The sequence below is a fragment of the Lemur catta genome, chromosome 21 (assembly GCF_020740605.2).
Source record: "Lemur catta isolate mLemCat1 chromosome 21, mLemCat1.pri, whole genome shotgun sequence".
Lineage (NCBI taxonomy): Eukaryota > Metazoa > Chordata > Mammalia > Primates > Lemuridae > Lemur > Lemur catta.
The window spans coordinates 21,885,467-21,911,926 of NC_059148.1; the positions used below are offsets into that span (position 1 = coordinate 21,885,467).

At 50.9% G+C, this 26,460-nt stretch overlaps 2 protein-coding genes and 1 pseudogene across 4 annotated transcripts in view; 2 read left to right on the plus strand and 1 right to left on the minus strand.

The window, feature by feature from the left end:
* The window catches only part of TESC (tescalcin), a 42,127-nt gene extending 36,449 nt beyond the window's left edge, over positions 1 to 5,678 (plus strand). For 2 of the 3 annotated variants that reach the window (XM_045534283.1, XM_045534285.1), the window contains 4 exons: positions 42 to 103; positions 207 to 314; positions 3,420 to 3,467; positions 5,393 to 5,678. In XM_045534283.1, coding sequence (XP_045390239.1) covers positions 42 to 103; positions 207 to 314; positions 3,420 to 3,467; positions 5,393 to 5,470 — 296 coding nt within the window. In that variant the 3' untranslated portion in view covers positions 5,471 to 5,678. Of the gene's footprint in view, positions 1 to 41; positions 109 to 206; positions 315 to 3,419; positions 3,468 to 5,392 lie in introns of those variants that run through there. The other variant, XM_045534284.1, reaches the window with a different exon arrangement.
* Positions 5,679 to 14,653: 8,975 nt separating this feature from the next.
* The window catches only part of FBXW8 (F-box and WD repeat domain containing 8), a 100,631-nt gene continuing 88,824 nt past the window's right edge, over positions 14,654 to 26,460 (minus strand). Inside the window, exons 9-11 of the mRNA XM_045534241.1 lie at positions 17,565 to 17,738; positions 15,820 to 15,930; positions 14,654 to 15,222 (exon numbers count right to left, since the gene is read on the minus strand). Coding sequence (XP_045390197.1) covers positions 15,078 to 15,222; positions 15,820 to 15,930; positions 17,565 to 17,738 — 430 coding nt within the window. The 3' untranslated portion in view covers positions 14,654 to 15,077. The remainder of the gene's footprint in view (positions 15,223 to 15,819; positions 15,931 to 17,564; positions 17,739 to 26,460) is intronic.
* LOC123626324 lies at positions 21,604 to 21,645 on the plus strand (annotated as a pseudogene).

The window sequence follows — 26,460 nt, forward strand, 5'->3', positions numbered from 1 at the left end:
CCTGGCCTTGCCTGACCGAGCCCCCCTCCCCCGCCGCGCAGTCCTGTTCCACATGTACGACTCGGACAGCGACGGCCGCATCACCCTGGAAGAATATCGAAATGTAAAGTATGCTCCCCCGCCCCGCCCCGGGCTGCTGGCGCCTCCCCGCCCTGCGACCTTGATGGAGGCCTGAGGTCACCCTTCGCCTCTGCCCCGCCCGCCAGGTAGTCGAGGAGCTGCTCTCGGGGAACCCCCACATCGAGAAGGAGTCCGCTCGCTCCATCGCCGACGGGGCCATGATGGAGGCGGCCAGCGTGTGCGTGGGCCAGATGGTGAGTGGCCCCGCGGGCAGGGGCCGGGTGTGTCCCGCTCGCCGCTCTAACGGGGACCTGCGGAGCCCCAGGGACCTCTCTTGGCTTTTCCTGTCCCCCCGGAGACTGGAGGCCCCAGCCCGTGACAGCCGGGTGACGCCGGATGCAGGACTCGAGGCACCGGGGTTTGGGGTCCAGGAGTCCCCACTGTGCAGCCTCCCAGGCCCCATCAGCGCTCCCGGGTGGCACCTGGCACCGGCCGGGCCTGGTCAGCAGACAGCGCAGGCTCCAGTTAATTAGCTCATTTCTTACCCAGTGACTCAGGCAGCGTTTGTCCCTGGGGCCAGGATGAGCAGGGAGTTCTGGGCTGGGGAGACGCCCTGTTCTGGGGTCTGGACGAGGCACCGAGGCGGGGGCGACATGTAAATGAGACAGGAGAGAGGGGCTTGGTTCTCTTTTGTGCATCGTGTCGTAAAGTTTTAGCCTCAGTTTTATAGGTGGGGAAACAGAGGCACAGAGAGCATAAAGAATTTTCTGGACCTTGTGATCTTTCCTGTGCTGGGGGTTCTCGCTCTTGTAAGGCTGGGTGCCGCCCTGCCAGGCCCCCACCCAGTGACTCGAAGCCCTGGGGGCCGCTCAGGTGGGCAGGTGTCAGCTTTGTGCCCTGAGGGCTGGGCTGCCCCTCTGCCAGGCTCGCCTCTCTGCGCCTGTGTGTTTAAAGTGGCTGCGTCTCTAGACACTGTGTGGCTTCGTGTGCACCACAGCCACCGGCCGGAGGGGTGTTTTCGTGCCAGATCCGGCTGTCTGTGGCCCAAGCCTGTCATTGAACAGGAAGCCACCAGCCCGGGCCTGCCCCCAGGGGCGGGGTCTGCGATCTTGCCCTTGGCCGCATTTGCTCTGTCTGCTCCTCTGGCCTTGGTGTGAAAGCACCCACTCAGCAGAGTCACCGCCCGGGAGGGCTCGAGACCTCCGTGGGGAGGGCAGGGATCTCCCGCGGGGTTGTTGGGCCACGTTCCCGCTTGATTTAATTACACTCCCCTTCTTCAAATTGCTCCCTGTCCCACTCCAGTTTCAATTGGCGACAGTTTTCTTAATTTGCTGCAGTGAAATCGTTGGCAGCTGGCAGCTGCTGATCTGCATAAAACGTCAGCAGTCTCGGGTCCCCGTGGGCCCTGCAGCCGGGAGTGAAGGCAGCGCCACGCCCAGCGCTCACCTGCCCGCCTGCCTTTATTGTGTGTTTTCCGCTGCAAACTCGCCCATGTCAGCGCAAGACCCAGCTGGAGGATGGGGCCACCTTGCTGGGGTTCCAGCCTCCACCACCCCCTACCCTCCAGCCCCCATCTCCGGCCGGGGTTCAGGGGCTTGTCTATAGTGAGCTTCCCCAGCCTGGGGGCCTGGGCTGGCCCTGCAGGGGGAGGACAGCCACTTCTCTCTGCCCACAGTGGGAACAGAGGGAGGAAGAGCCCTTAGGGATAGCGCTGGCATAGGCCAGCTGAGAGCTGGTGGTTTTCATAGAATTCTCTTAAACGGTACAAAAAGAGGGTGCAAAGTCCTGCCGCCAGAAACAGCCCTCAGGGACTCGGAGCCAGCTCGATGGTCCCCGCTGGACCGGCACCCTCCCTCTGGGGCCCCCCAGTGGCCTCATCTGTAAAATGGGAGTGAGAACAGAGCCCGCCTCATGTGGACGGTGGTGAGGTTGGCATCGGTCAGTATTAAACGTTAACAGCGACCAGCCTGAGCAAGAGCGAGACCCCATCTCTTAAAACAATCAGGAAAATTAGCCGGGCATGGTGGCGCATGCCTGTAGTCCCAGCTACTCGGGAGGCTGAGGCAGGAGGATCGCTTGAGCCCAGAAGTTAGAGGTTGCAGTGAGCTAGGCAGACGCCGTGGCACTCTAGCCCAGGTGACAGAGCAAGAACCTGTCTCCAAAGAAAAAAACATAAAAGTTAAGAGCATTTGGAGCGCACTGGGGACGTGCCTGGCTCGTCCCAAGCGCTGAAAGGTGCCCACTGTCGTTTCCTTAAATGCACGACCTCAGAATCGCAGGCCCAGAGAGCGCTTCGAGCTCTCCTGCCGTCCTCCCTGCGCCCGGGTTTTCTTCCCTGAAGGGAATCTCCCTTGGTGGGTTTTTTACCTGCATGTGCCAGCGTTTACGTGTGCGTCTTTCATTTTTGATTTATGCAAAATGGAATCATTCTGAGGTGGCTTTTCTTCATCTGTGTACGACCCCCACGTGTCCACAGGCAGATGGCAGGGGCTGGTCGTCGGTCTGGGGAAGTGTTGGCACACACAGGATCTGCAGACGTGTTTGTGCTCCCTGTCGGATGTGGTGTTTGTTTCTCTTTCCACTGTGCTCGCATCTCGGAGCCTTTTCCGTAACGGCATGTTTAGATCGACCCCTTCTCAGTGGCTGTGTGTGGTCCGTGGTGTGGACGGCCGAGGCTGTGCCGCTGGCTGAACACTTGGGAAGTCACAGAGGGTGCTGCGGGGTGAGGTGTTTGAAGACTCGGTCGTGGGATCCTGAGAGTGTCAGTGAAAGGGACAGGGACCCCTCAAACGGTCCCCCATGTCCCCAGAGCAGGAAGGACACAGGTAGAGACTGTCACCGCTAAATGCACACGGCAGGGGAGGCTCCTGGCACAGCGGAAGTGGCCTCGTGGTGGCCAAGCTCTGGCCCCACCTTCCTGGCAGCCAGAGGCTCTCACGGTGACTCATGGGGCCCGAAGGGTGGACCACACAGGCCCTTTATCCCCTTGTCCCTTTCCCCAGTGGCCCGGTCAGATCAGCCTGGAGCAGTTCTTATCAGCGCAGGGCCTGGGGGTGGCAGGGCTGTGGGGGGAGGGAGAGCCCTGTGCCTCTGTCCCTGACCTCAGATTGTCCCTGGTGACCTGGGGGTACAGAGGGGCCCTGGGGAGCCAGTCCCTTGGTCTCCCTCCCACCCTCAGGCCGGTACTGGCCTCGTGCTAGAGGCGAACGATCCAGAACGTTCCCCCTTTTGGTCACGATTCCACTTAAACAGCCCCAGCCGTGTGCGTCCTGGGCGTCCATGGGGGGGACTGTGGGCAACGCGGGCAGCAGCCGGCGAGGACCCCGCGCTCACTCACCGCCGTGTGCTCTTGCCCGCAGGAGCCTGACCAGGTGTACGAGGGCATCACCTTCGAGGACTTTCTGAAGGTGGGTGCGGGGGCTGGGCGGGGGCTGGGGGAGCCTCGGCACCCCAGGGAGCCCGCCGGCCGGGGAGACGCGGCCCGGGGGGAAGGGCCAGCCCGGGCGTGGCCTTTGGGAACCGAGTGAACTGCGTTTCCTTACGTGGGGAGGGTCGTCCTCACACGGGGTCAACACGATGGAAGCGGCACGAAAGGGAATACGGGGAAAGTAAGTTCCTCTCCCGCCTGGGGTCCCGGTGCCCCTTCTTAGAGGTCATCCCCGAGGACAGCTGGAACAGAGATTCCGGAAACTTCCCACATCCGTGCACACAGCAGCGTTTTCCCCAGGGGCAGCAAGGCGGCCGAGTGAGCCTGTGCCCCGAGCGGGGTCGAGACCTCAGGGGGTCAAGGTCTGGCCGGGCGTGTTCCTCTTAGTCTGCTCCGCTGAGCTGGCCGGTCACCTGCCGGCAGTCGGACGTGCCACCAGAGAGGAGAGGCAGGGTGTGCTACCCCACCACGATGGAGCGGCTGGGAGGGGGCTGCTGGGGTCAGGGGTCGGCAGCTGCCCTTGCCCAACCAGATGCCCCACCCCAGGCAGGGCGAAACGATCAGGAGAGGCTGGAGTTTGCACTTGTGCCCCAGGGTCACTCTGGCGGGGGCTGGGGCCTGCTTGGCCCAGAGAGTGACGCTTGACCAAGGCAACAGAACGAGGACCTGGAAGACTGGAGGCAGTGAGAGTGGGGGACTAGTGCTCCCCAAGTTCAACCCTGTACCCCTCGGGGTCTTTTGTGACCAGCCAGCCCCTCCCCTTCTGGTGTTCTTGGTGACCATGTGGCCACCTGGCATTTAGCAGAAAGCAACCTGGGTGTCCAGACATCTGTCCCTGAGAATGTCCCTTCCTCTCTGCCTCCCCTGTGACACCCAGAACAGGTGCAGGAGACCGGGAAGTACCTGGGGGACTCTGGGCTGTGTGACAGTGGCCAGAAATACCCCAAGGCCTCCCTGCCGCCTGGGTGCCCACGGGGCTCTGACTGTCCCATTCCCAGCCTCCTGGCTGTCCCTGGAGATGCTGAGAGTGACAGCTTGAGAGTTTGATGTTCTTACATAAGCAGGGAGAGAGTGAGAAGTCACCCACCCACCGTGTCTCTCTGTTCCTGCTGGCACCGCCCCCCCCCCCCCCCCCCGTCTCTCCATCTGTGGCCCCCGCAGGCCCCGAGTTGCCAAGGATGTGGCGGGCACAGTCGGGAGCGAGGGGGCTTTGTGGCTCGGGCCAATAGCCGTGGAGCCCAGACACCCACGGAGGCCTGGCCGGATGGATCGTAATGGCGGTGCCAGCACCAGGTGCCCGGCCAGGGACACGAGCTTTGGGCAGCAGTTACTGTTTTGGAGCAGCAGCTTGTCTAGAACACGGGTGACCCCTGACCCCAGGGAGGTCGTAAAGACCAAACCGTGGTGATGTTTTCATTAATGGTGATGGCCTAACGAAGCCTTCCAGCCTTACAGGATGCTGTAAACTGTGGACGAGAGGGATTGCACTGGAGCCCCCCAACGTTCTGTGCAGTGGGCAGCACAGGCAGGGGGGTCCCCACATTGTACTGACAAAAAGGGTTATGTAATTTGCACGAAAATCGCAGGGCCCGGAGTGGTGGGTGAGACTCAGATGACTCGGAGCTAAGAGCTTGGATTCAGTACTTAATAATAACTCGCTGTGACAATCTCAGAAAGCATCCAAATGTCAGAGCCAAATTAACCGGCACAAAGACAGATGGAAGTGTTTCTTCGTCGCTTAGCTCAGCCTTGAAACACGGCCCTCTGGTTTTCACCTGCCCGGAGCATCTCGGCTGGTGGCAGGAGAGGGTGGGCGGATGGGTGGCTGTGTGGGTGGGGACCGGGGCCCAGTCTTGTGCGAGGCAGCGGCACGGACACGCCCTGAGGCCGCTCCGTCCCTTCCAGATCTGGCAGGGGATTGACATCGAGACCAAGATGCATGTCCGCTTCCTCAACATGGAAACCATCGCCCTGTGCCACTGACCCACTGCTACCGCGGAGACACTGCACTTGGTCACACGGGGCAGCCGCCCCACGCGCTGGCACGGCCGAGGCCCGGAGGGGCAGCCTTTTGCTACAGCTCCTGTAAATAGTCAACACCCGTCTGCTCATCTCATGTCTCGTAGGGTACGGTACGTGGGACTTCGCTGTTTTTATCTCTAATAAAAAAAACAAAAAGGTTTGTTACTGACCCCTGGCTTCTGTCGGTTCCTCACGCCCCTTAAAGTGGCCTGGTCATTTGGTGGCACGAGACTGAACATGAGGAACAAGCAGTGGCTGGGTGATTTTCACAGGCTGGTTTGGAAGAAGGACTTGGTGTGGTTTATTTTGGGTGAAACTCCCCGTGTGAGTGCCGGGAGGCCACCTGCCTTCCCACCCTGGCAGCGAAATGAGCAGAAGTAGCTCCTGCTCCGAGGGGCTCCCGAGGTGGCCGGGACGGGGCAGAGGGGCTTCCTCGGTGTCGTGGCCACATGTCCAGACGGCGGAGAAGGCGTCTGGAGCCCTCAGCCGTGCCCACCCGAGCACGCCCTGTGGTTCTGGGGCTGCGGGGACTCAAGCCCTGGCTGGTGACTCGGGACCCCCAGCTCCCGACCAGCTGGGGCCGCTCCTGGCCCCTCCTGGCAGGAAGGGGACCAGCTGCAGGGCCCAAGGGCTCTGCGGGCCCAGCGTGAGCGGCAGCGGTGGAGGTTGTAGAAGTGTCTGCCCCAGGTAAGCATCTCTGACAACTTCAGTTGTCATTTTCTGATTCGGGGACCGGCTGTTACTGGGGTCACAGAAACAGAAGTGGTTCACCTGGGTCAGCGGCGGCCCAGGGCTCGGCCGAGGGCCGGCTGGTGGGGCACCCGTCTAGCCGCGGCCTGGGTGAGGCCGCGGCGACCCGCCCGCTGTGACTTGTCCGGCTCCTCCGCGAGTGGGGCGCCGGCGGCCCTGGGTGACGTGTCCCCAGGCTGCACGGCTTGTCGGTGTGTGCTTGCCAGGCCCCTTTTCTGGTAGTTCGCGATTTGCTGTCGCCTTATCGACACTCCCTGGGAGGCGCCCTTCTCGCTTTCTATGGAAGTTCTCGTGATAACTGGCAGCGGCTCTTATGTGAGTTCCAGAGTTTTCCATGGTGGTTTTTAACATTGAGCGTGCTTTATCTTACTTCCTCGTGCCCACGCCTTGCGGTCCACAATTCGGAAGGTACCCAAAGCAGGCGGTGGAGTCTGCACCCCACGCCACCTCCCGGCCTCCCCTCGGGGAGCAGCGACTGCAGCCCCTTGCTCGGATGTCCCCCCAGAGCCGCTTCCCACCCGAGGAGACAAACGTGTGCCCGGCCGTTCTTAGTCGCCCTTGCTGTTCCTAAGTGGGAAAAGCTGAGGCTTCCGTGTTCTGGATGGAAACTTGCCATGAGAGGACGTGGGCCAGGGGTGTCCTTGCTCCTCTGTCCCCCCACCAGGCCTGACCCTCCTAGTTGACAGGCGCAGCGAGTTCTTTTGGGGCAGCCCGGTATAAGCAAGGTCACCCTGACACTGTTCCAGCAGACGGCGGCTCGTGCCGATGGCTGCAAACGCGCCGAGCCCAGAGTGGGGCAGGGACCCCAAATCGCCAGCCTGGTGTTGGGGCTGCCCGGGCTCAGCGGGAAGCCGGTGGGTAGTTGTCACAGCCAGTGCTCGACGGAGCTGTGCTGCGGGTGACCCGCTCCGGCGGGCACACTCCTGCCCTGACGCTAGGGGCCCGGGATGATTCTGGGTGTTACGCAGATGAACGTTTGCTTCGACGGGTATATCCTTACTTTAAGGTGTGTAAGAAACAAATGCAACTTCACAGCACATCAGGGGCTCCATGGGTGGTTTGTGGCTTAGGATGAGATGAAAGTTGGTATTTACATTAAAAAAAACAGTGCAGCGTGTTTGAGGGCCGTGTGCACACGCTGCACGAGAGTAGTGCACGCAGCACCGGGGAGGGAGTGGTGTGTGGGTTAAGCCACCACCTCTGGGGCAGATGCGAAGCTGCGGCTGAGGGCTCTGGCACACGTGTTGTCACTGTCACTGGGCTCTCCTGTGGCCTCTGCTCTCCCCCCAGTATAAGCCGGTGGCTGGACGAGCAGCCCAGTCTCTGGGTTAGTGAAGACCAGGGTCTGAAGTCGCCTCTAGAGCTCTGCTTCTCGGCTAGGACGTGATTCACTATTCAGAGCAGTGGGGCAAGGGCAGAAGCCTCTGCTTCCTGCCCTCAAGGTGTCAGCTGTGTTGTGGGAGAGATGAAGCCCTGGAAACTTCCGAGTGGAGCCCAGGCGGTTTCCTGAGGTGGGAAATGGCATGTGATCTCCCTCGCCTCCTCGTGCTGTCCCCTGATGCTTGGGGTCCTCTTGGTGTCCCAGCTGCCAGCAGAAGAAATCTGGAAAGTCACTGGGACAGCCCAGTGGGGGATCGGTCGTCTTACTTAGCTCTTGTCCAGGTGGAACCGCCCTCTCCCGGCCTCCCCAGGCTCCCTGCTCGGCCTGTGCGAATGGGACAGGTCTGCAGCAAGCGCTGGCACTGCCACCCTAGGCCTGGGGTTTTTTGGGGACTCTCCCAATTCACTTCAATTTTGTTTTCTTTCTTTTGGGGGAGACAGCGTCTGGCTCCATTGCCTTGGCTAGAGTGCAGTGGCTTCGTCATAGCTCATGGCAACCTCAAACTCCTGGGCTCAGGTGACCCTCTTGCCTCAGCCTCCCGAGTAGCTGGGACAACAGGCACACGACACCACACCTGGCTTATTTTTCTATTTTTAGTAGAGACAGGGTCTCGCTCTTGCTCAGACTGGTCTTGAACTCTTGGCCTAGCGCGATCCTCCTGCCTCAGCCTCCCAGAGGGCTAGGATTACAGGCGTGAGCCACCCTGCCAAGCCTGATTTTGTTCTTTTCGACAAAGGCAGTCCATTAGTGTAAAATGTTTTTATAAGTAATGAATCACCTTCCGTCAGCCCCTGCGCCCTGAGTCTTAGCTGGCAGTTGTGGCCACCATGGGCGCACGTCCGAGGCCACAGAGGACCTGCCTGGTGTCTTTGAAGCTTTGGGCCGCGGCGTATCTGAGCAGCTAAGTAAACGAGGCTGATTCACCGAAAGCCCAGTCCAGGCCGCTCAGAAGAAAGCTCACTTGTGCGCAGTCACCGAGGGTGTCCTCTAGTTGGCAAGGTGGGGGCCTATTTCCACCAGAGCGTGGGCTGCAGGAGTCTCCTGCCCAGCTCCCAGCGTGCTCTGCGTCATCCAGGGAGCGATCAGGGTTGGCTACTGGTTGGTGCAGACCTGGCTCCGGAAGGGGCAGGCTAATTCCCCGGCGGCTTGTGGTCTTGTGGGGCTGCTGGTCTTGGCTTAGCAAGGACCGAGGGCGCGGATCTCTCACGGCCCCCGACCTGGGCAGTGGGGTCTGTGCCGCAGGATGCAGGCAGGTGGCTCGGGAACGGTTCCTGTCACCTGCCGGACTATCGGGTTTGTGCTTGTACCCGGGAGGGAATTTCTGGCTGCACAGACCCTGACAAAACTGCAGTAGCCCCCTCCCTTGTCCCTTTACGGGGACATGACTGAAGGACGGGGATCACCTCAACTGTAGCAGCCCAGAGACGGTGACGTGTGTGTTCTGAAATGTGGTCTAAAACGAGAGTGTGATAACTCAAACAACCAGGTTAGCAGCCTTCCTTCTATTGGAAATGTCACTGGTGACTAAAAGGAACTTGGCAGAAATAAGTCAAATATTTGCAGGAAGCTGGTAAGTTCATATTTGAGGGCCACAGGCCATGGGAGGAGAAAGCTGAGCCGACCAGGTGTCCCCTCAGCCTGCTGGATGCCAAGGGAAGGTCACCTGCCCTTCTCCCCGACGGCGTCAGCCATCTACCTGCCAGGAATCGAGTCAAAATGGGCTCTAGTCCTGTACTGCCACGTTACCAAGGGGGGAAAGTTGGCTTTTGGAGGCTGAAAGAATACGGCGATTTGACACAAGCACACTAATTTGGTAGGTTTACAAAAGGGCTGTGTGATGGAAATCTAATACGAGCAGCTCTGGGGACACGTTCTGCAGCCACGTTAAACATGAATTATGGATAAGCGAACAGAGTAAGATGACAGCAGCTTCCAATTCTGGCCAAGCACCCTCTTAGGGAACGGATTATTGCTAGACTTTAACAGAACAATTCTACTATTTCTGGGCCAAGGGACTGGGAAGTTCTATTTGTGCTTTGCTAATGGGAGACGGGTCATCTACCGATCTGATCCTTGTCACTGAGCAGTTAAACCTGTCCCCACCTGCCTGCAGTTAACAAGGCCGAGGATGAACTCTGCCGCGCCGGCAACGGCACCATGTGACTTAAGTAGGCTGATGGAGAGTTAAAAATACAAGTTGCCTTGCCGGGGTTTTGCGCACACCTGCCTGGCAGGCTGTCCTCCCACACAGCGACCTTGGGGAAGCCGGGAAGATCGGAGTGGGAGCAGCCGGGGCGTAACCCCAACTCACCAGGGCATCCGAGTGCTGCCTTTGTCTCGGGCTCTTCCAGAATCTGAACAAGTGCCAGCAGTGGTTTGGCCGCGGATGAACCTGGCCCGGGGCCGGGGGACTCAAGACTCTGACAAGGACACGGTGGCCACTCAGCCTTCTAATCTGTTGACCAAGTCAGCAAGGGACTGAGCTCCGGTCTAAAAGGGGATGTGCCAGCACCCCAAGTGTGGCTCTGATGGGGCGGCAGTGAGGTCCTGGGACGTGCTGAGGGGCAGCTTGCTGCCACCATCTCGGAGAAGCACAAGGCAGCGTCTGTCCTGGCAGGGGCAAGGGAAGACAAGACGCGGCCTGATGGGCTCGGCTGGGGGCACGCAGCGGGCGGGTGGGGGCCTCCCTCCCTTTCTGGGGAAAGAAAAGGCCCCTGGTGCGGAGCAGTCGAGCGGCTGGTTCTGGAAGCCCACGTCTAGCATCAGAGCCCGAGAGCCGGCCGGGGCCCACATGGCACCCGCCACGGCCCCGCGAGGGGGATCTGCCGCTGCACACGCGAGGCAGCCCCTGTCCAAGTCGCCGCAGGCCGCTGCAGCAGCAGCCAGGTGACCATCTGGCCTGGCTGCGAGGGTGAGGCGGGCAGGCCCGGCCAGCCAGCACTGCAAGCTCGCTGCTGCCGCAGCTGCTGCTCGCAGCAAAGGCCCCGGTCAGGAGCAGGAAGCAGGAGACGCCCTGTGTGGGCCCCTGCCGCGTCCTGCCCATAACAGCCGCCGCCGCAGTTGTCACGAAAAGGCTGCGCTCCCAGCGGAGGCTACAGCTACAGCTACAAGCCAAGTTGCCTCGTGGTGGCATATGCCATCTTAACAAGGGGCATGGGAAGTACTGTCCCCTTAAATTTGGGGCCTCTAGTTCTCAAGGGGGAAGGCAGTGGAGGATTTCACCTCGGGGGTTCGTCTACTTTCCCTTTCAGAAAGGACCAAAACCCCACTCTTGGGGAAATTCAGGTTTTCCTCCGATGTGTGGAAATCCAAGCAGCCAGCCAGGCCGAGTCCTACCTGGTGGGCGAAGGTGGTGCTGTCCCTAGGACATCTTTTAAACATGAATTATTGCCTGGGCAACAGCAGCACCAAGGCAGCATGTGGCCTGGACTGAAAAGCACAATCTGGTGGCAGAGATGACATTCGGGGGAGGGGGGGTTGTCCCCTTCAAGAATATAATGAAAGAGAACCATACTTTTCCCCTGGAAAATGCCCTTAGGTACAAACTTACAAACAGCAGGTTGTTTCGTTCAAGGTCATGGTGGTGTGATGTTGAGGAGGAAAAATCTAGGCCTGCCCATCTGTGGAGTGGGCCTAGTCTGCCCGAGTTTGCACCAGGTCCTCCCGTTTCCTCCCACATCCCAGAGCTGTGCACGTGCGGTTCACTGGCACGTCTGCGTGGGCACGGTGGGAGTGTGCCCTGCGATGGCACGGCTTCCTGGCCAGCGTTGGCTCTGGCCTTGTGCTCTGGGCCGCCGGGATAGGCTCTGGCCACCCACTACCCTGAACTGGAATAAACAGGTTGGAAAATGAAGGAATGAATACAAATTACTGTAACATAAAAACTTGTAAAGTTTACCATAATTGTACACACAATAAATGATGCAGTATGAAAGTGCTCAGTGAGTCCGTCCACATTTTTTTTTTAGGGGTGGGGGTCTCACTGTGTTGCCCAGGCTGGTCTTGGACTCTTGGGCTCAAACGATCGATCTTCTGCTTCAGCCTCCTGAGTAGCCGGGACTACAGCTGAGCACCAGTATGCCCACCTTGATTTTGACCTGCATGGTAGTAAGAGGTGCTCTTGACAATGTTTGCTCCGCAAACATTTATTCCTTGATTTCACCTCCCACCCCTACAACCACCCTAACTGATTGACTAAAAACTGGGTAAACACTGACTTTATTAATCTTTGTTAAATGTAGGTATAGCTCACATTTAATTTAAATGTTTAATATTAGAAATGTTTGGTTTAAACTTCCAAAGTTTGGTGATGTTTTTGTGGCCAGAAATATGCTGCAGGAACTTAATTCTTGTTTATATCCATTAGCCTGTGGTAAAATTGGTTTCGTTATACATTGTTTCACTTAAAGTTGTGCCAGGACTTACAGTATGATGTGCATTGCTTGGATCCTGGGCTAGGACCCCTGTAGCAGAAGTTCTGGGACCAACCACTCAACTGTGGGCTGCAAAACAAGGCCATCATGGGAGGTAAGATTTCAGGGCAGTGGGGGGAGAGGAGGTAATACCACGGTCTTACGATAGTATACCTTGCCCGCATGTTAAAATAATGTGAGCAATATATAAATTCAAAGTATTTAATATGTGAACTCAACACACAAGGTAGAAAGCAAGTCCTACAGTCACATCTTAAGACGTGAGAGCCTCGGGTGGTTGGCCCTCCGGCTCCCCGCGGCATATTTGAGTCTCTTCTGTCTCTAGGGGAGACGCCGAGTGGGAGGGTTTGAGAAGCAGAAGAGCTAAAGAAGAAAAGCAGACGACAAATCCACTAAAGACTCAGAACGGCGAAGCGGCTCCAGCAGAAGGCCACAGGGGTAAAGTAAGCGGAGGAGCAGACGTGCCGGCCTGCCGAGGGATTTAGAATCACTGGGTGTCGGTTTGTAAGGGGGTATTTATCCTCTGGCTGTCATTATTCCAGAACGTTCGGGTTTCCAGCAGCAAACAGTGCCTGAGGCCGGTGTTTTTGAAGATTACAGTTTGGTCTAGTGCATTCTCCTTCACAGAATCCAGGCAGTTTTCATGAATGGGAGGTATGTTCGCAACAGGCTCGGGGGAAACTGTGCCTGTGACATTTTTTACCCTGGACCAGCTTTGGCAGTGAGTAACAATAGGTTTAAACTATCTTCAACTGTAGTAAAAATTTCTGGGTCTAATTTCTTTTAAACTCTTCAGTGATCTTTAATTGCTAGGGAGGGGAGAGTGTACCTGCAAAATCAGACTAGAAAAGACTGCTTCCAGAGAAGAAAAACATTCGCTCCGGAGCAGCGGTCCAGCTGCATTCGGACTGTGGGAGAAAGGAGGGGCAGGCTTGAGGGAAACCTTACACAGTGAGTCACCAGAGGTCAGTCCAGCCCATGACGAGAGCAAATAAAACACCTGCATTTGCTAACGGCAGGCCAGCTTCACTTATAATTTGATGGAAAAGAAGCAGAAAGCCCTTTGGCCAGTCTGCAAGGAAGCAGCTCTCTGGGGCCCAGGGAGGTGATGCTTCCCAGTTGGGCTCCATTACCCCCGTAGTTGGAGATGGATGTTTAATTAAGCAGTCGGAACCACCTTCACGACTGGAAAGTTCCAGGCCTCCCCAACAGTATGCACCCGTGTGCAACAGAGAAGCCCCATTTTTCTCATGCGCTAATGTGAGCAAGTGACCCCTATGCTGCAGGGACTTTACTTCGTCCACAGTTACCTCCTCTTCTCTTCCCCATGGCCCCTTGAGCCTTTCTGCTTAACCAAGAGTTGTATATTTTGTCTCTTTAAAAACTGCTTTTGCTGGCCGGGCACAGTGGCTCATGCCTATAATCCTAGCACTCTGGGAGGCCGAGGCGGGTGGATTGCTCGAGGTCAGAAGTTCGAGACCAGCCTGAGCGAGACCTCGTCTCTACTGAAAATAGAAATTATCTGGCCAATTAAAAAATATATATAGAAAAAAAAATTAGCCGGGCATGGTGGCACATGCCTGTAGTATCAGCTACTGAGGAGGCTGAGGCAGAAGGATTGCTTGAGCCCAGGAGTTTGAGGTTGCTGTGAGTGAGGCTGACGCCACGGCACTCACTCTATCTGGGGCAACACAGCGCGACTCTGTCTCAAAAAAAAAAACAACTGCTTTTGGCTTCGTATTAACTATTTGTTGGTTTTCTATTTCATTAATATCTGCTTTTACCCTTATTTAACTCCTCCTCCTTTCTTTAGGATCACTGCTACCTTTTTTGAGCTTTCTGAGGTGACAGCTTGTTCATTTGCTTTCTACTAAAAAAGTCTTCTCAGTCCCTTCTGGCTTTACACCCTGGGTTTTGGATTCAGCCCTTTCATTATTAGCCTGGTCTAGAGCATTTATAGTTTTATTCTTTAAATCCAAGTTAATTCAAGAGTGTTTGGAATTTCCAGGTGTATGTTTTTGTTTTACTATTTTGCTTTTTTGTTGATTTCTGATTATACTGCATTAGATCAGTGAATTTGGCCTAAGTGGTATCAGTCTTGGTGCATCTGAGCTTTTTTCTTTGTGGCATCTGTGCACGGTCTACAGGTATTTGAAAAAGGTCAAGCTTATGGATGATATTAAGTAAACCCTCCGAATCTGTAAGGTTTTTCCACTGATTTCATCTGACCACCCAACTGTGAGGGTGGATTTTATTTCTCTTTGTCGTTCTATCAGTTTTTGTTTTGATATTTTGAAGGTATATTAGGTGGATGCTGTTGCTGTTTAGAAAAGACCTAAATCAAGAGTACCTGCAGTGTTGCTTTAATACTTTGGAATTGGAAGTGATGTATCAAACTGGACGGTCCTCTCGAGCTGTCCTGTTTCATCTCAGTGGTTTAAGGGCAGGGTTCCTCCTCTCACTCACTGTCTGTGTAGGATCACCTTCCATCCTGTATGGAGGATGGCTGCTCAGTCAGCGAATATTTAGAAAATATTAACTTTGTATCACGTACTGTAAATGCAACAGTAAACAAAATAGTCATTAATGAAATAACTGTATAAATATATAATTCTAAACCATGGTAAAAGCTTGAAGAAAGAGTCCTGCTGTGTCAGCTTTACACTGGGTGTTGGGGGGTGGCAAAGAGCCAGCCTGCAGCTGTAGTGTACGAACTGGGGGGGGGGCATCACTTGGGGGGCCGGAGGCACATGGGGAAGGAGGCTGAGGTTAAGTTTGAGTCATCAGCGCGTGGTACTCAAAGGCATAGGAGAGAGGACAGAGGAATAAGCCACGACAAACTCCAGCTTTGGGAGAGGAATGAACTGGGGGAGGAACCTGCGCTGTCACACAGGTGCACCTGGGGCTGCTTTCTTACCAGCCACCCTCAGACACCAGTGCACAGCTCCCCTGTCCTTTTTAAACTTGTAAAATCTTTCTCCCTGGTCCTAGGTGGGGTGACTCCCTAAATACGGTCATTGGAAAAAGCCAGCGCGAGGTCATGGTTGTAGCCAGCCGTGGTGTCGGAGGATGAACGGCACATGGGAAGCGGGCTCTGGAAGGCCAGCTGGTCCACCGCAAACTCATAGGCGTGGATCAGCCCCCGGTGCCTAGAGAAAGCACAGAGATGACACCAGGTCAGGATGACACCAGGTCAGAACTGCATCACGGGCCCCTGACGGCTTCTATCTTTGCAGGAGGCATTCGTTTCACATTAACGGATACGTCCTTGGGGCCCACAGTGTGTCAGACACCCCCAATCCAGGCCTAGAGCTGAAGGGGCAAGTGCACACGGGTGCTGGAAGGCAAGGCCTCAGGGGGAGGATGTCCAGGAGCCAGGCTGGCAGTCTCATGGGACAAAGGTACCTGAGTCTACTACACTGAGGACTCAGCCTTGTCACTGTGACAGATTCTAGCCCCAGCAGGTCCCTAAGCCCTCTGAACCTCAGACCCCTCAGTGTCAGGCATGGCCCTCTCCCTCTCTGTACAACAGCGCACCCAGCCTATGCCATCCTTCATCTGCTGCAGTACTTCAGCCAGGTGCTCAGTACAGGTCACAGGCTACTGTCACTCTACCTTTTAAAGAGAATGGCCCTGGCTGAAGGTATCGCCTGTAGGGGGCAGTGTGGCACAGGGGTTTCCAGTAAATCAGACCAAGGTCCTCTTCTCTGAACAAGTACAAATCCAGCCCAGACCCCCCAACTGACCGCTCGTGCGTAGCGAAGTTATCCAGGTCGGCGTTTCGCACCACCCTCTCGTAGGGCACGTTGGCTGTGATGAGGCTGTGGTTGTTGAACGAGATGTGACGCACAGGGTGTCTGGAATGCAGAGGGGAGACAGCTCTCGTGAGGGCAGATCCCACTGCAACCAAGTACAGCCTACGTTGCTGGGGCAGTGTCCCGCCAGTTCCCAAAGCTAGTGTGAGCAAGACAGCTCTATGCACTATGTCGCTAAGTGTTCTGGCCCACTGCCACAGCAGTGGAGACCTGGCCCAGCTCTGTCTTCCTGGTCAGAAAGCCCAGGTAAGTCCCTTGAGCTCTACGAGCCAGGTTCCCCGTCTGTGGGGCATCTTTAGTGTTGATCCATAAATGCCACCCTTCTCCTAGAGTCTGGAGGGTGACGGATGACACATGTACTCTGGCTTGTGAAAGTATATTCAGAAAGTCTTGGAAGAAAACGGCTTCGACTCTGTTTACCACAGGCTTTCGTTCGCTCTGCTCAGCTAGGACACACGGGTTAAAAAAGATGTAGCATAGAGGTAGCTGCCTGCCCTCAGAGAATGTCCTAGCCAATTAAGGTAAGATAAATTCCCATGAAATACAGCCAATGCTTCTGTAGCATAAGAGATGCTACACAAGAGGGGATGGCCAGGGGCAGGGGACTTTCTTGCAAGTGATGGAAGTTACAGAGGATTTGGGGCACCCACTGGAGGGAAGTGATAGAGGACTTAGCCAGGGTGACATGGGCCCAGGACAGGGGACTGTAGTGAGAGAGACTCCAGAGGACAGAAGAGAACAATGGGTAGGAAGAACCTGGCTTGACTGGCGGTGGCACCATCAGTCAGGGGAGGACCTGGGGGACTGACTAAAGTGGACAGGACTAGACCCTGGGGAAGACCTCACTTACCTGGGCCTCACCTGAATGGCCCATCTGAGGGAGTGGAGGCCTAGGGAACTAACCCAAGGGGCTGGTCAGTCAACTTTTAAAACAAATACTGGGTTTCCTCAAAGGCAAATGCTTTCTGGAGTCCAGTGTGGGAGTTTTCGTTGCCTTTTGGCACCACCTGGTGGCAACTCAGTGTATCACCATGGGTATCAGAGAAAGGGTCGATGTACCTGCATCTGTGATGCCATCAGCCTGTGCTTGGGACATAAAGGTTGAAATTACAAATTTCTCCTTCGGACTGAAGGTTTTCAGGCTTCAGCTAAGTGCTCTTTTATCTAAAGGGGGAGGAGAGTCTAGTCCGTGATCTTTGGGCAGAAGCTCCCAGTTACACAGGACATGACTCTGGAGTGGAGGGGGGCTGGCTGGGGGCCCTTCCTTCCCCCTGCGGGCAGAGGGGGCAGCCTGCACCTCAAAGGGGAGTCACATGGTCAAGCTTCCTACATTTCTGAGTTACCTTTCCTGTTTATTAAGATGGAAGAATCCTAAAATAACTAGAACAGCACTTGCAAGAAATGTGGGGCTGAAGAATAACCACCAGGTATGAATTACAGCAGTCTTAATGATGTCACAACTGCATGTTCTCTGCCCAGCACCATTTCTAAGCCTCCATTTCCTCACCTGAAAAATGGACAGCACACCAGCTGGGTCCCAGGCTTATGGTGAGGACTCATCCAGCGAGGCCTGGAGGCGTTTAGCACAGTGCCTGGCTGGGGGGGCGGGGAGGGAGGAACCCGTCCTGTGTTGACTGTTGCTGCTGCTCCTGAAAACTCCTCAGGAGCCACCTTACCTGGAATGTACCTCCCACAGCTTCTGGTTCATCCGATAATCCCACACAGACACCAGGCCTTCCTCGCCTCCGCTGACAATTTTCCAGTCGTCCATCTGGACAGCAGAGACCCCAAGCTGGTGGGCGGAGAGTGACAGGGCAATTTTATCCGTGCGGAGGTCATGGATCCTCACCCTGGAAGGTGCAAGAAGAACAGGGAAGGGAACTGGGATTAGAGCTGAAGCTTGAAATTGCAAATTCTTTTTCAGTTGTGCTGGCCTGTGCACAATTGTACAACTCCTTTGGGTGCAAGCATTTATGATAATGTCAAACTTGTATCTCCCAATCAGTACACTGCCAGAGAGTATCCACAACCATTTATAATTGGAATGCTTTAAAAGTACACGGAACAGAAAGACCAGGACAAGGATGTTAGCTACCCTGGTGCCCACTTAGTCTGCTCAACAGGGAAAAGGCACCTGCGTCCTTTAGAAGGAAGTCGAGATCTGCCTGGCTCTGTGACCCCACAGGGGGGATGGCCTGAAAAGCCCGTCCCAGGGGTACGTTCACCACCCAGCACGGTCATTTTGCTAGTGGTATAATAATCTGTTAAGGGCAAGGAGAAAATCAGTTACACACCCCAAATCCTTGCCTGGCTAGGGAAGTACCACTTTTTTGGGCATTTAATTCAACTTTATGACTCTATCACCATCTTGTTGAAATTCAGAAAAGTTTTTATAGTTGACTGAGCACCGCAGCACTGGGGTAAGTGACTGCCAGTGTCCACGTACTCTTAAGTCTTGAGATAATTACTTTAAGAACCTCTGTAAAAACTTTTATATGCTAAATTTTCACAAGGATAAATTAGATAATGAGACAAAAATCTCTTATCCACTACAAACACCACCATACTTATTAATAGTTCCAGAAATGAGGTACAAGAGCTAAAATTGAATGTGGCAAAATGTAAGCAAATTAATGAATATAAAGATTAACAGACCCTACGATGCAAGTCAAAAGATCCTACCATACCAAGTTTGAAGGCATTATGAGGCTTTGTTTTTTAAAACAGAAAGGGACTCGAAGTGAGTGGCTGTGGGCACTCTGAAAGAGATACAGCAAAGCAGCAGAAGGCATGTGAGGAGCCTGTACACAGGCCCACAGTGAGGTATCGCGGCACAAGCAGACAGGCAGCGTGTGTAGACCCTGACACGTGGGACAAACCACCTGCTAATGAGAGCTTCACATGATCACAAAGCAAAACTAAGCATGTGCTGCACAGGAAATGCACATTTGCAAATGACAAGAGATTACAATTCCAATACTAGAAAAGGGAGATTTCAGGGCAAAAAGCATTAGGTAAGAGCACTTTGTAACAATGGAGAACACAATTTACTAAGTGGTAAAAGTCACCTGGACAAAAAACTACATGGACTTTTTTGGGGTAGGTTTTGTTTTTGAATTGTTTCTTCAGTCATTAATTTAACAAACAGAAAACTTGATTATAATTTTTTAAATCTCCAAATTAGAAAACAGATGAATAAATGACTTTCTGGGAAAATAAAAATTACCAAAACTGACCCCTGAACAGATAAAATAACAAGAGCAAGCTGGGAAAGCTACCGAGGAACACTCGTCCTCACCAAACAAGAACAGGTGACCTTGGCCGAACTTGTAAGGAAGAGCTATCTCCAGGGCTATGTAAACTGTCCCACAGCCTAGGAAAAGGAGGAGAGTGTCCAAAGTGTACACGAAGCCAGCACTCTATTACCACAAACCTGACAGAGCACAGTAAAAGAAAACTACAGACTGCCGCCATGGCAATATGCCACAAACAAGTGGAATCTAAGGAAAACCACAGGGTCATTTCCATGTATTCTGAAAGAAATCTGGTAACACCCACTCCTAATGAAAAGCCTGAAAATATAGCGATATATTATCACCATTATTATCTCTCATTGTTTTAAAAATCAGATATGAAAAGGTGGAAAGAAATGGGCAAATTTATCAGAGAAGACAATCCCAGAAAATTTAGTAGTAATTCAGAATTAAATATAAATATGCTAAAATCAACAGTTGTGTTATATCCAAATAACCATGAATTTTAAAGATGTAACCAAAGATCCCACTTCTAACAGCAATTAAAGGCAAAATAATAATTTTTTCAACTTGGAGTTCTATCACATACAACAAATAAATTATAAAGGGTTCAAAGAGTTAAACATAATTAAAAATATTCAGAATAGGGAAGACCTTTCTAAACATAACAAAAACCAGAAGCCAAAAAAGAAAAGATTATATAATATAAAAGTGTTTATTTTTCCCCCATATAGGAAAAGCTAAAGTTGAATCAAATAATGAACTGGGAAAAATGTTTGCAACAAAGAGTGCTAACTTCTTATAATAAATTCCTTCAAATTAAAGACTGACATGAGAGAAAAAAAATTCACAGAAAAATCCTAGTAACGTGTAAGATGATTAAGTTTACTGGCAATAAGAGAAATAACACAATGAAACTACAATGCAATATCACTTTAACAAACATACTTCACTTTTGACCTATATTGCACTTCTAGGCATTTATTTAGGATATATCTACACACGTGTACACCTACACATGAGGCCATTAGCCACAGTACTGCTTTTAGTAGCCAAAGATAGAGCTTCTGTTTCAGAAAACTTGTTGACCCTTCCACTGTAAGTTACTTAATGATGCTAGATAAAATATAACATCCTTTTAAGTCCACTGCTGAGCTCACACAGTGACTTACCCAGGGCCCAGGCTGCAAACCACACCGGGGATTGTGTAGCCATGTGGTGGGGGTAAGGCTGCTGGCAGGTGCCAGACCAGTGGGTTTGGAGCTTAACACCATAAGGCTTGGTCGGGCCCACCTGAAGGGGGGAGCGGAGTGCTGAGATTCTTGTCTTTAAAAAAAAAAAAAAAAAAACCATAGAAAGCTTCTATAAAAAATTGAAAAAGCTGAATTCGTGAGATACACTACAAGATTAGAGACTTTGTGAATTAGAAGAACAATCTGAAGAAGTTACAAAGAGATAAACAGATGAAAAATGTGAGCCGTTAAGAGACAAGGAGGACAGAAGGGGATAGTTCAGCTTACATCTAGTAGAAGTTCCAGAAGTAGAAAACGCATGACAAAGAAGCAATATTCAAATAGTTAATGGCTGTTATTTTCCTAGAATTGACGACATTCAGACTCAATGTGTATTAATCAGAATAAATAAGAAGAAATAAACACCTAAGAGTAGAATAAAAAATGGGAAAACACAAAAGACAAAGAGGTCTTAAAAGCAACCTGAAGGAAAAAGACATTACCTATTAAGATAATTAGACTGACAAGAAAAATTAGAAATAATGTTTCAGTTACCATGAATTGGAATGACTGGATGTCGGTGGCACGATTCACTAGCACATCAACGAGTGACTGCTTAAAGCAATTATGGTACAGCCCTTAGAGGGGCAGTGGTGTGACCAGGGGTGTGCTGGGGAGACACGTGCGTCCAGGCTACGCATGTGGACAGCCCTGGAGAACGCTCATGCTAAGCGGACACAGTGGGGGAGCCCGACCAGGCTTGCAGGAGGGGAGGGTGCACAGCAGACCGACTTCTCTCTCTGTGTCACCATGTGCTTTTGAACTGCATGTTGAATGCACATGCTACCTGTTTAAGTAAAACTGAAAAATTTTAAAGATAAAATTCTGGAAGGACATCCTCAAAACCTCAACAGCAGTGAGCTTGGAGAAGAGGAATGGCAGTGGAAGAATGAGGGCGACAAAGGAGGCTTCTACTCTTTAATCTGAATGCTACCATATTGACAAAACAAGAACTCGTTCATGCCTGGGAGGGGCACTGGAGGCCTTCAAGAGTTCCAGTGACACACACACTCTTAAACTGAGTGCTGGGCGCACAGGCATTTTCAGTTATTCTTGAAATCGTACACATACCTTATAAACACCCTCATATGTATGCTCTGCTTCATAATTTTAAAAATACATTCTTTTTTTTTTTTTTTAGGTAATGGTAGCCTTAGAACACAGAGGAGAAGTGTTACAGCTCTTTTAGAATTTGTCTAGCAAATTCACCAGAAGATTCCCCCCCGCCACGCTAAAAAGAAAAAGAATGCAGAGGAGAGACCATGAATTCTTCCTGCGAGGCCAGGCAGGTGACTGGGGTCTGTGGCTACAGAACTCCATTCAGTCCTGACTGTCCAGTGAAGGCTCTAGACTAGGAAGACAGAGAGCATGAAGTTTTACTTTGAAAACAAAGGTCTGTCTCTGTTAGTATTTAGACACACCTATCTTTAGGTATTTGTAGGTAAGAGCTAAGGCTGTTTGGGCAGCGAAGAGAGGAAAAGTTTAAGTGCTGTAAAAGGAATGCCGGCCACAGGCTATAAGGGGAACTGGAAAAGGGCGTGGCGGGGGGGGGGGCGGGCAGAGATTCTCAGCCCAAGTACTCTTCAGTGCATGTTTGGTTAATAAGTGTCTATTTTGCTGCGGTGATTTCCATAAAGAGCTCCTCTGTTGAATATTTATACTCCATAATTTACAGTTTGGCTGTTTAGGAGACAAAGGCAAACACAAATTTGGTCCAGAAGTTCAAAGTTTGCCATCTGTTTTCCTATTGTATTTAGATACCAGCATGGATGACTCCAAACAAAATAAACAAATACACCAAAAGATACAGCATTAGTGTATTTTTTTATCACAAAGAAAAACAAAAATGGGCCAAAACACAACTGAGCTTCTCCCCACATGAAAAAAGGAAAAACATTTTTCTGACATCTCCTTGCAGAGTATCACTCTGGCTTCTTGTTGACAGAAACAGCAAACACCACGGTGTGCTAAGTCCACGCAAGCCATTCAAAATCACATTAAGAAACAGGTACCTGCCTCAAACATCTGACAGTGTGCAGCACCAAACTGAAATGCAGTGTACCCTGGCACAGCCTGTACCTCAGCACTCAAATCAAATACTCGACACTGGGAAACAGGTAGCACAGCAAATGGGCACAAAAATATGCCAAGACAACTGATTCCAGGGACAAAAAGAAGCCAATGGTAGATATTGCAAATCCCGATCTAGCGAGTGTTTCATCAACTTTGCCTGCTGAAAAGAAAAATAATTGGTCTGAAAGCTGTAATTGTATTATGTTTAATATTCATGGTTGGGCTTGGAGGACTGTTCCAACACTCCCTCTCTCCAGTCCCTCTCTAATGAAAATCACACCATAGGAGTCAGCTCTAGCCCGCCAATTAAAACAAAAGACACCAGAACCTTCCAAAGACTCCAACAGAGGAGCATCCATCTGATGGGCAGGAAATCCTGCTGGAACTGAGAGGGGGGCACGCTCTGGTTGGTCCTGTGTTAAGAGCTTTGAATAACTTATTATAACACTTGCAGATGGAGCAAATGCAACATTTACGCCCCAATCACTCTCTCTCTAACAGCAGGCAGCAGTACCACAAGCACACCACAACTCTCTGTTTGTCAGGGCGAGAAGTAAGCTCTGAGACTCTTTAATTGAGGGTCCCAACTCAGGGCTCGTTTCCTATTGGTTTGGGTTAAATAGTCCCACACGATAATAAGGCAAACTGTACTCGAAGCCTATTCAAGACTCTCGCTCGGCAGTTTCATTACAAAGGACCTGACCTTCAGCTATATTTCTGTCCAGAAAATAAAGGGAACAAGCAATATGGCATTAAAACTTTTTTTTTAATGGCCAAATTAATCAAAACCACTAGTATTTTTTTTTTTTAAATCAATACATGATTCTGGTTGGTCTCACTGAACCAGGGCTATTAAAGAGTATTTTAAATATTACCTTATATGCCAAAATCAATAGTTTTATCTACATAGCACTGATGATGGTCTTCAGTGTAAGATTCATTTATAAACGGCAACTGGAAAAAAATGTATTTTCATGTAGAACTGCCCAGTTTAATCCAACTAGGCACAGCTTAGTGCTCTCTGTATTTTAATGCTGTGTCTCTGAAGTTCTCTGTATACAGAACATAAAATCAACATGGTCAAGAGTACCAAGCCCTTCAGACAGGTCACTGCATCTTCCTGGACCGCAGTCTAGCCTCGTCAGCATTAGATGGTCTTAAAGAGCTCTGCTAAACCCAAAACTCTGGGATCCATAACAAGCCAGCCCTGTGGACAATGATGATAATGTATATAATGCCAAAACAAATAAGGCACAGGATCCCAAGTTGCAAATACTAAAACTCTTGGTTAATTTTAATATTTTAAATTTTAATCATGTGCATATTTCATATATCCATATTGCACACAGATCCTTACAAGTTTTTACTTCTACAGTGATAGAAGTAAACTGTTGAACATTCCTGACATTTGGAAGTTTACTACATATTACTTAGTAAAAAAGGTGAGATATCTTAATCAAAAAGCTGTAGGTAATCAAGACAGTGTGGTACTGACAAAACACAGACATACAGATCAATGGAAGAGAAAGTAGTCTTCAGCAGATGGTGCTAGGACAACTGGATGTCCACATGCAAAAGAATGAAGTTAGACCTCTACCTCACACCATATATAAATATTAACTCCAAATGGATCATAGATCTCAGTGTAAGAGCTAAAACTATAAAACTCCTTTGAAGAAAATGTATGAGCAGATCTCTGTGACCCAGGTTAGGAAATGGTTTCTTAGATATAATACCAATAGCACAAATGACAAAAGAAAAAAGAAATCAATCAAACTTCATCAAAATTAAAAACTTACATGCTTCAAAGAACACTATCAAAAATGTGAAAAGACAACCACAGAATGGGAGAATACATTTGCAAATCATGTATTTGATAAAGGACTTGAATCCAGAATATATATTTTTAAAACCAATTCAATAAGAAAAAGACAACCCAATTAAAAAATGAGCCAAAGATCTGGATAGACATCTCTCCAAGGAAGATATGCAAATGAGCAATAGGCATGTGAAAGGATGTTCAACACCAGTAGCCACTGGGGATGCGAATCAAAACCACAGTGAGATACCACATCACATCCATTAGGATGACTGTAATCAGAGACAACAGCAAGTGCTGGTGAGGCTATGGAGAAACTGGAACCTTCATCCAGTGCTGGTGGGCATGTAAAATGGTATAGCCACTGTAGAAAAGAATCTAGTCAATTCTTTCAATGGTTAAACAGAATTACCATATAAGCCAGCAATTCCACTCCTGGGTGTATATACACAAGAGACTTGAAAGCATACATCCACACAGAAACTCATATGTGAATAACAGCAACATCATTCATAATAGCCAAAAGGTGGAAACAACCCAGATGTCCATTAACTGATAAGTGGATAAAATGTGGTATATCCATACAAGGGAATATTATTTAGCCATAAAGAAGAATGATGTACTGATACATGGTACAACATAGGTTTATCTGGAAAACATTATGCTAAGTGGAAGAAGCCAGTCACGAAAGGTTATATATTACCTCATTCCAATGTCCAGGACAGGCAAATCCTCAGAGAAAGTAGATCAGTGCTTGCTTAGAGCTGGAGGGTCTGGGGGGAAGTGGGGAGTGAGTGGTAACAGGTACAGCTTTTCTATTTGGGATGATAAAAATGTTCTAAAATCCTGATGGTTGTACAACCATATGAACTTACTAAAAACACTAAATTTACAATTTAAATTGGTGAATTACATGTTATATAAATTATATCTTGGTAAAGCTCCTTAAAAATAAAAAATAAACTTGAGAATATGGGGAGGATCAACTATGGGATTTGTTGCTTCAAATGTTGCCATAGCAACCCAGTAAGAGCCTGACATTTGCCCTTAGCACCAATTCTTGATCCTCCCTAGCAGAGCACGGATAAGCTTCTCCTGGCTAGACCCCCAATTTCATTAGTGAGGATGAGCAGATCACAGACAAGCACACTGAGAGTAACAGAATAGGAAGGGCCCTCATTTAATATAGCTTTCTACTGCCAACTACAGCGTTGATTTAAGTCACTGAAAAGAAAGTGGGAGTTCTAATTCTGGCCAAGATGGAGTAAGCACATTGCTGCCTCTCTCCTGCTGATTACTACTAAAACCTGTGGACAAAATACAAAAAACAAGTATCTGAGGACTCAGGAGAGTCAAACCCAGAGAGCGGCTGTACAGGGGAGGAGTTTCCCATTTCTTCCCTTTTTTTCTTCCAGCCTTGCCCTGCGTATGGGCTCCAGTAGCAGAACTGTGTGGTGCAGGAAGCTAAAACTCTAATGAATTAAACTCCAGCTTTCTGACCAGAGGAACCAACAAAAGGGGCCCCTGCAGTCCCCAAAGAATAGGGGCGAGGGTCTTGTGGAATTTTTTTCCGTCTTTTTTTCTCTTATGGTTTTACTCCAAGGACAGTCCACAGTCACAGAGCTGCATGGTGGCAGCGATGAAGGCAGGTAAGACTGACAGAAACACCATCTTTCTGGCCATAGGACTGAAGGAAAGGAGCCCCTGAATGCTGGAAAGTGCACAAATGAAGAGAGGAGCAACCTGACGGTTCCCATAATACTGTGTATAAACTCACACCAATCCCAGGCTCATCCCTGCGCTGTGCAGGACAGAGCCAAAGCAGCACAGCAAAGGCTTTGAGCACTCAACTAAGATTTAAACCACTGCGAAGTCTCACACTAACCTCCTAGTGGCATGGGTGCAGGACAGATGGAAAAGAGCATAGGAAAGGCTTTGGAAACTGAACTGACACTGGAATCACCACCCAGAGACGGCAAGACTGAAGGCGCAGTCTGAACCTAACCAGGCCGACGGCCTGTTTAATTAAAAAAAAAAAAAACTGACATTCTTCAGAGGATTATGTAACAGGATCCAAACAGAACATTTACAATGTCTAGAATACAATCCAAAATTACTTGACATGCCCTAAAAC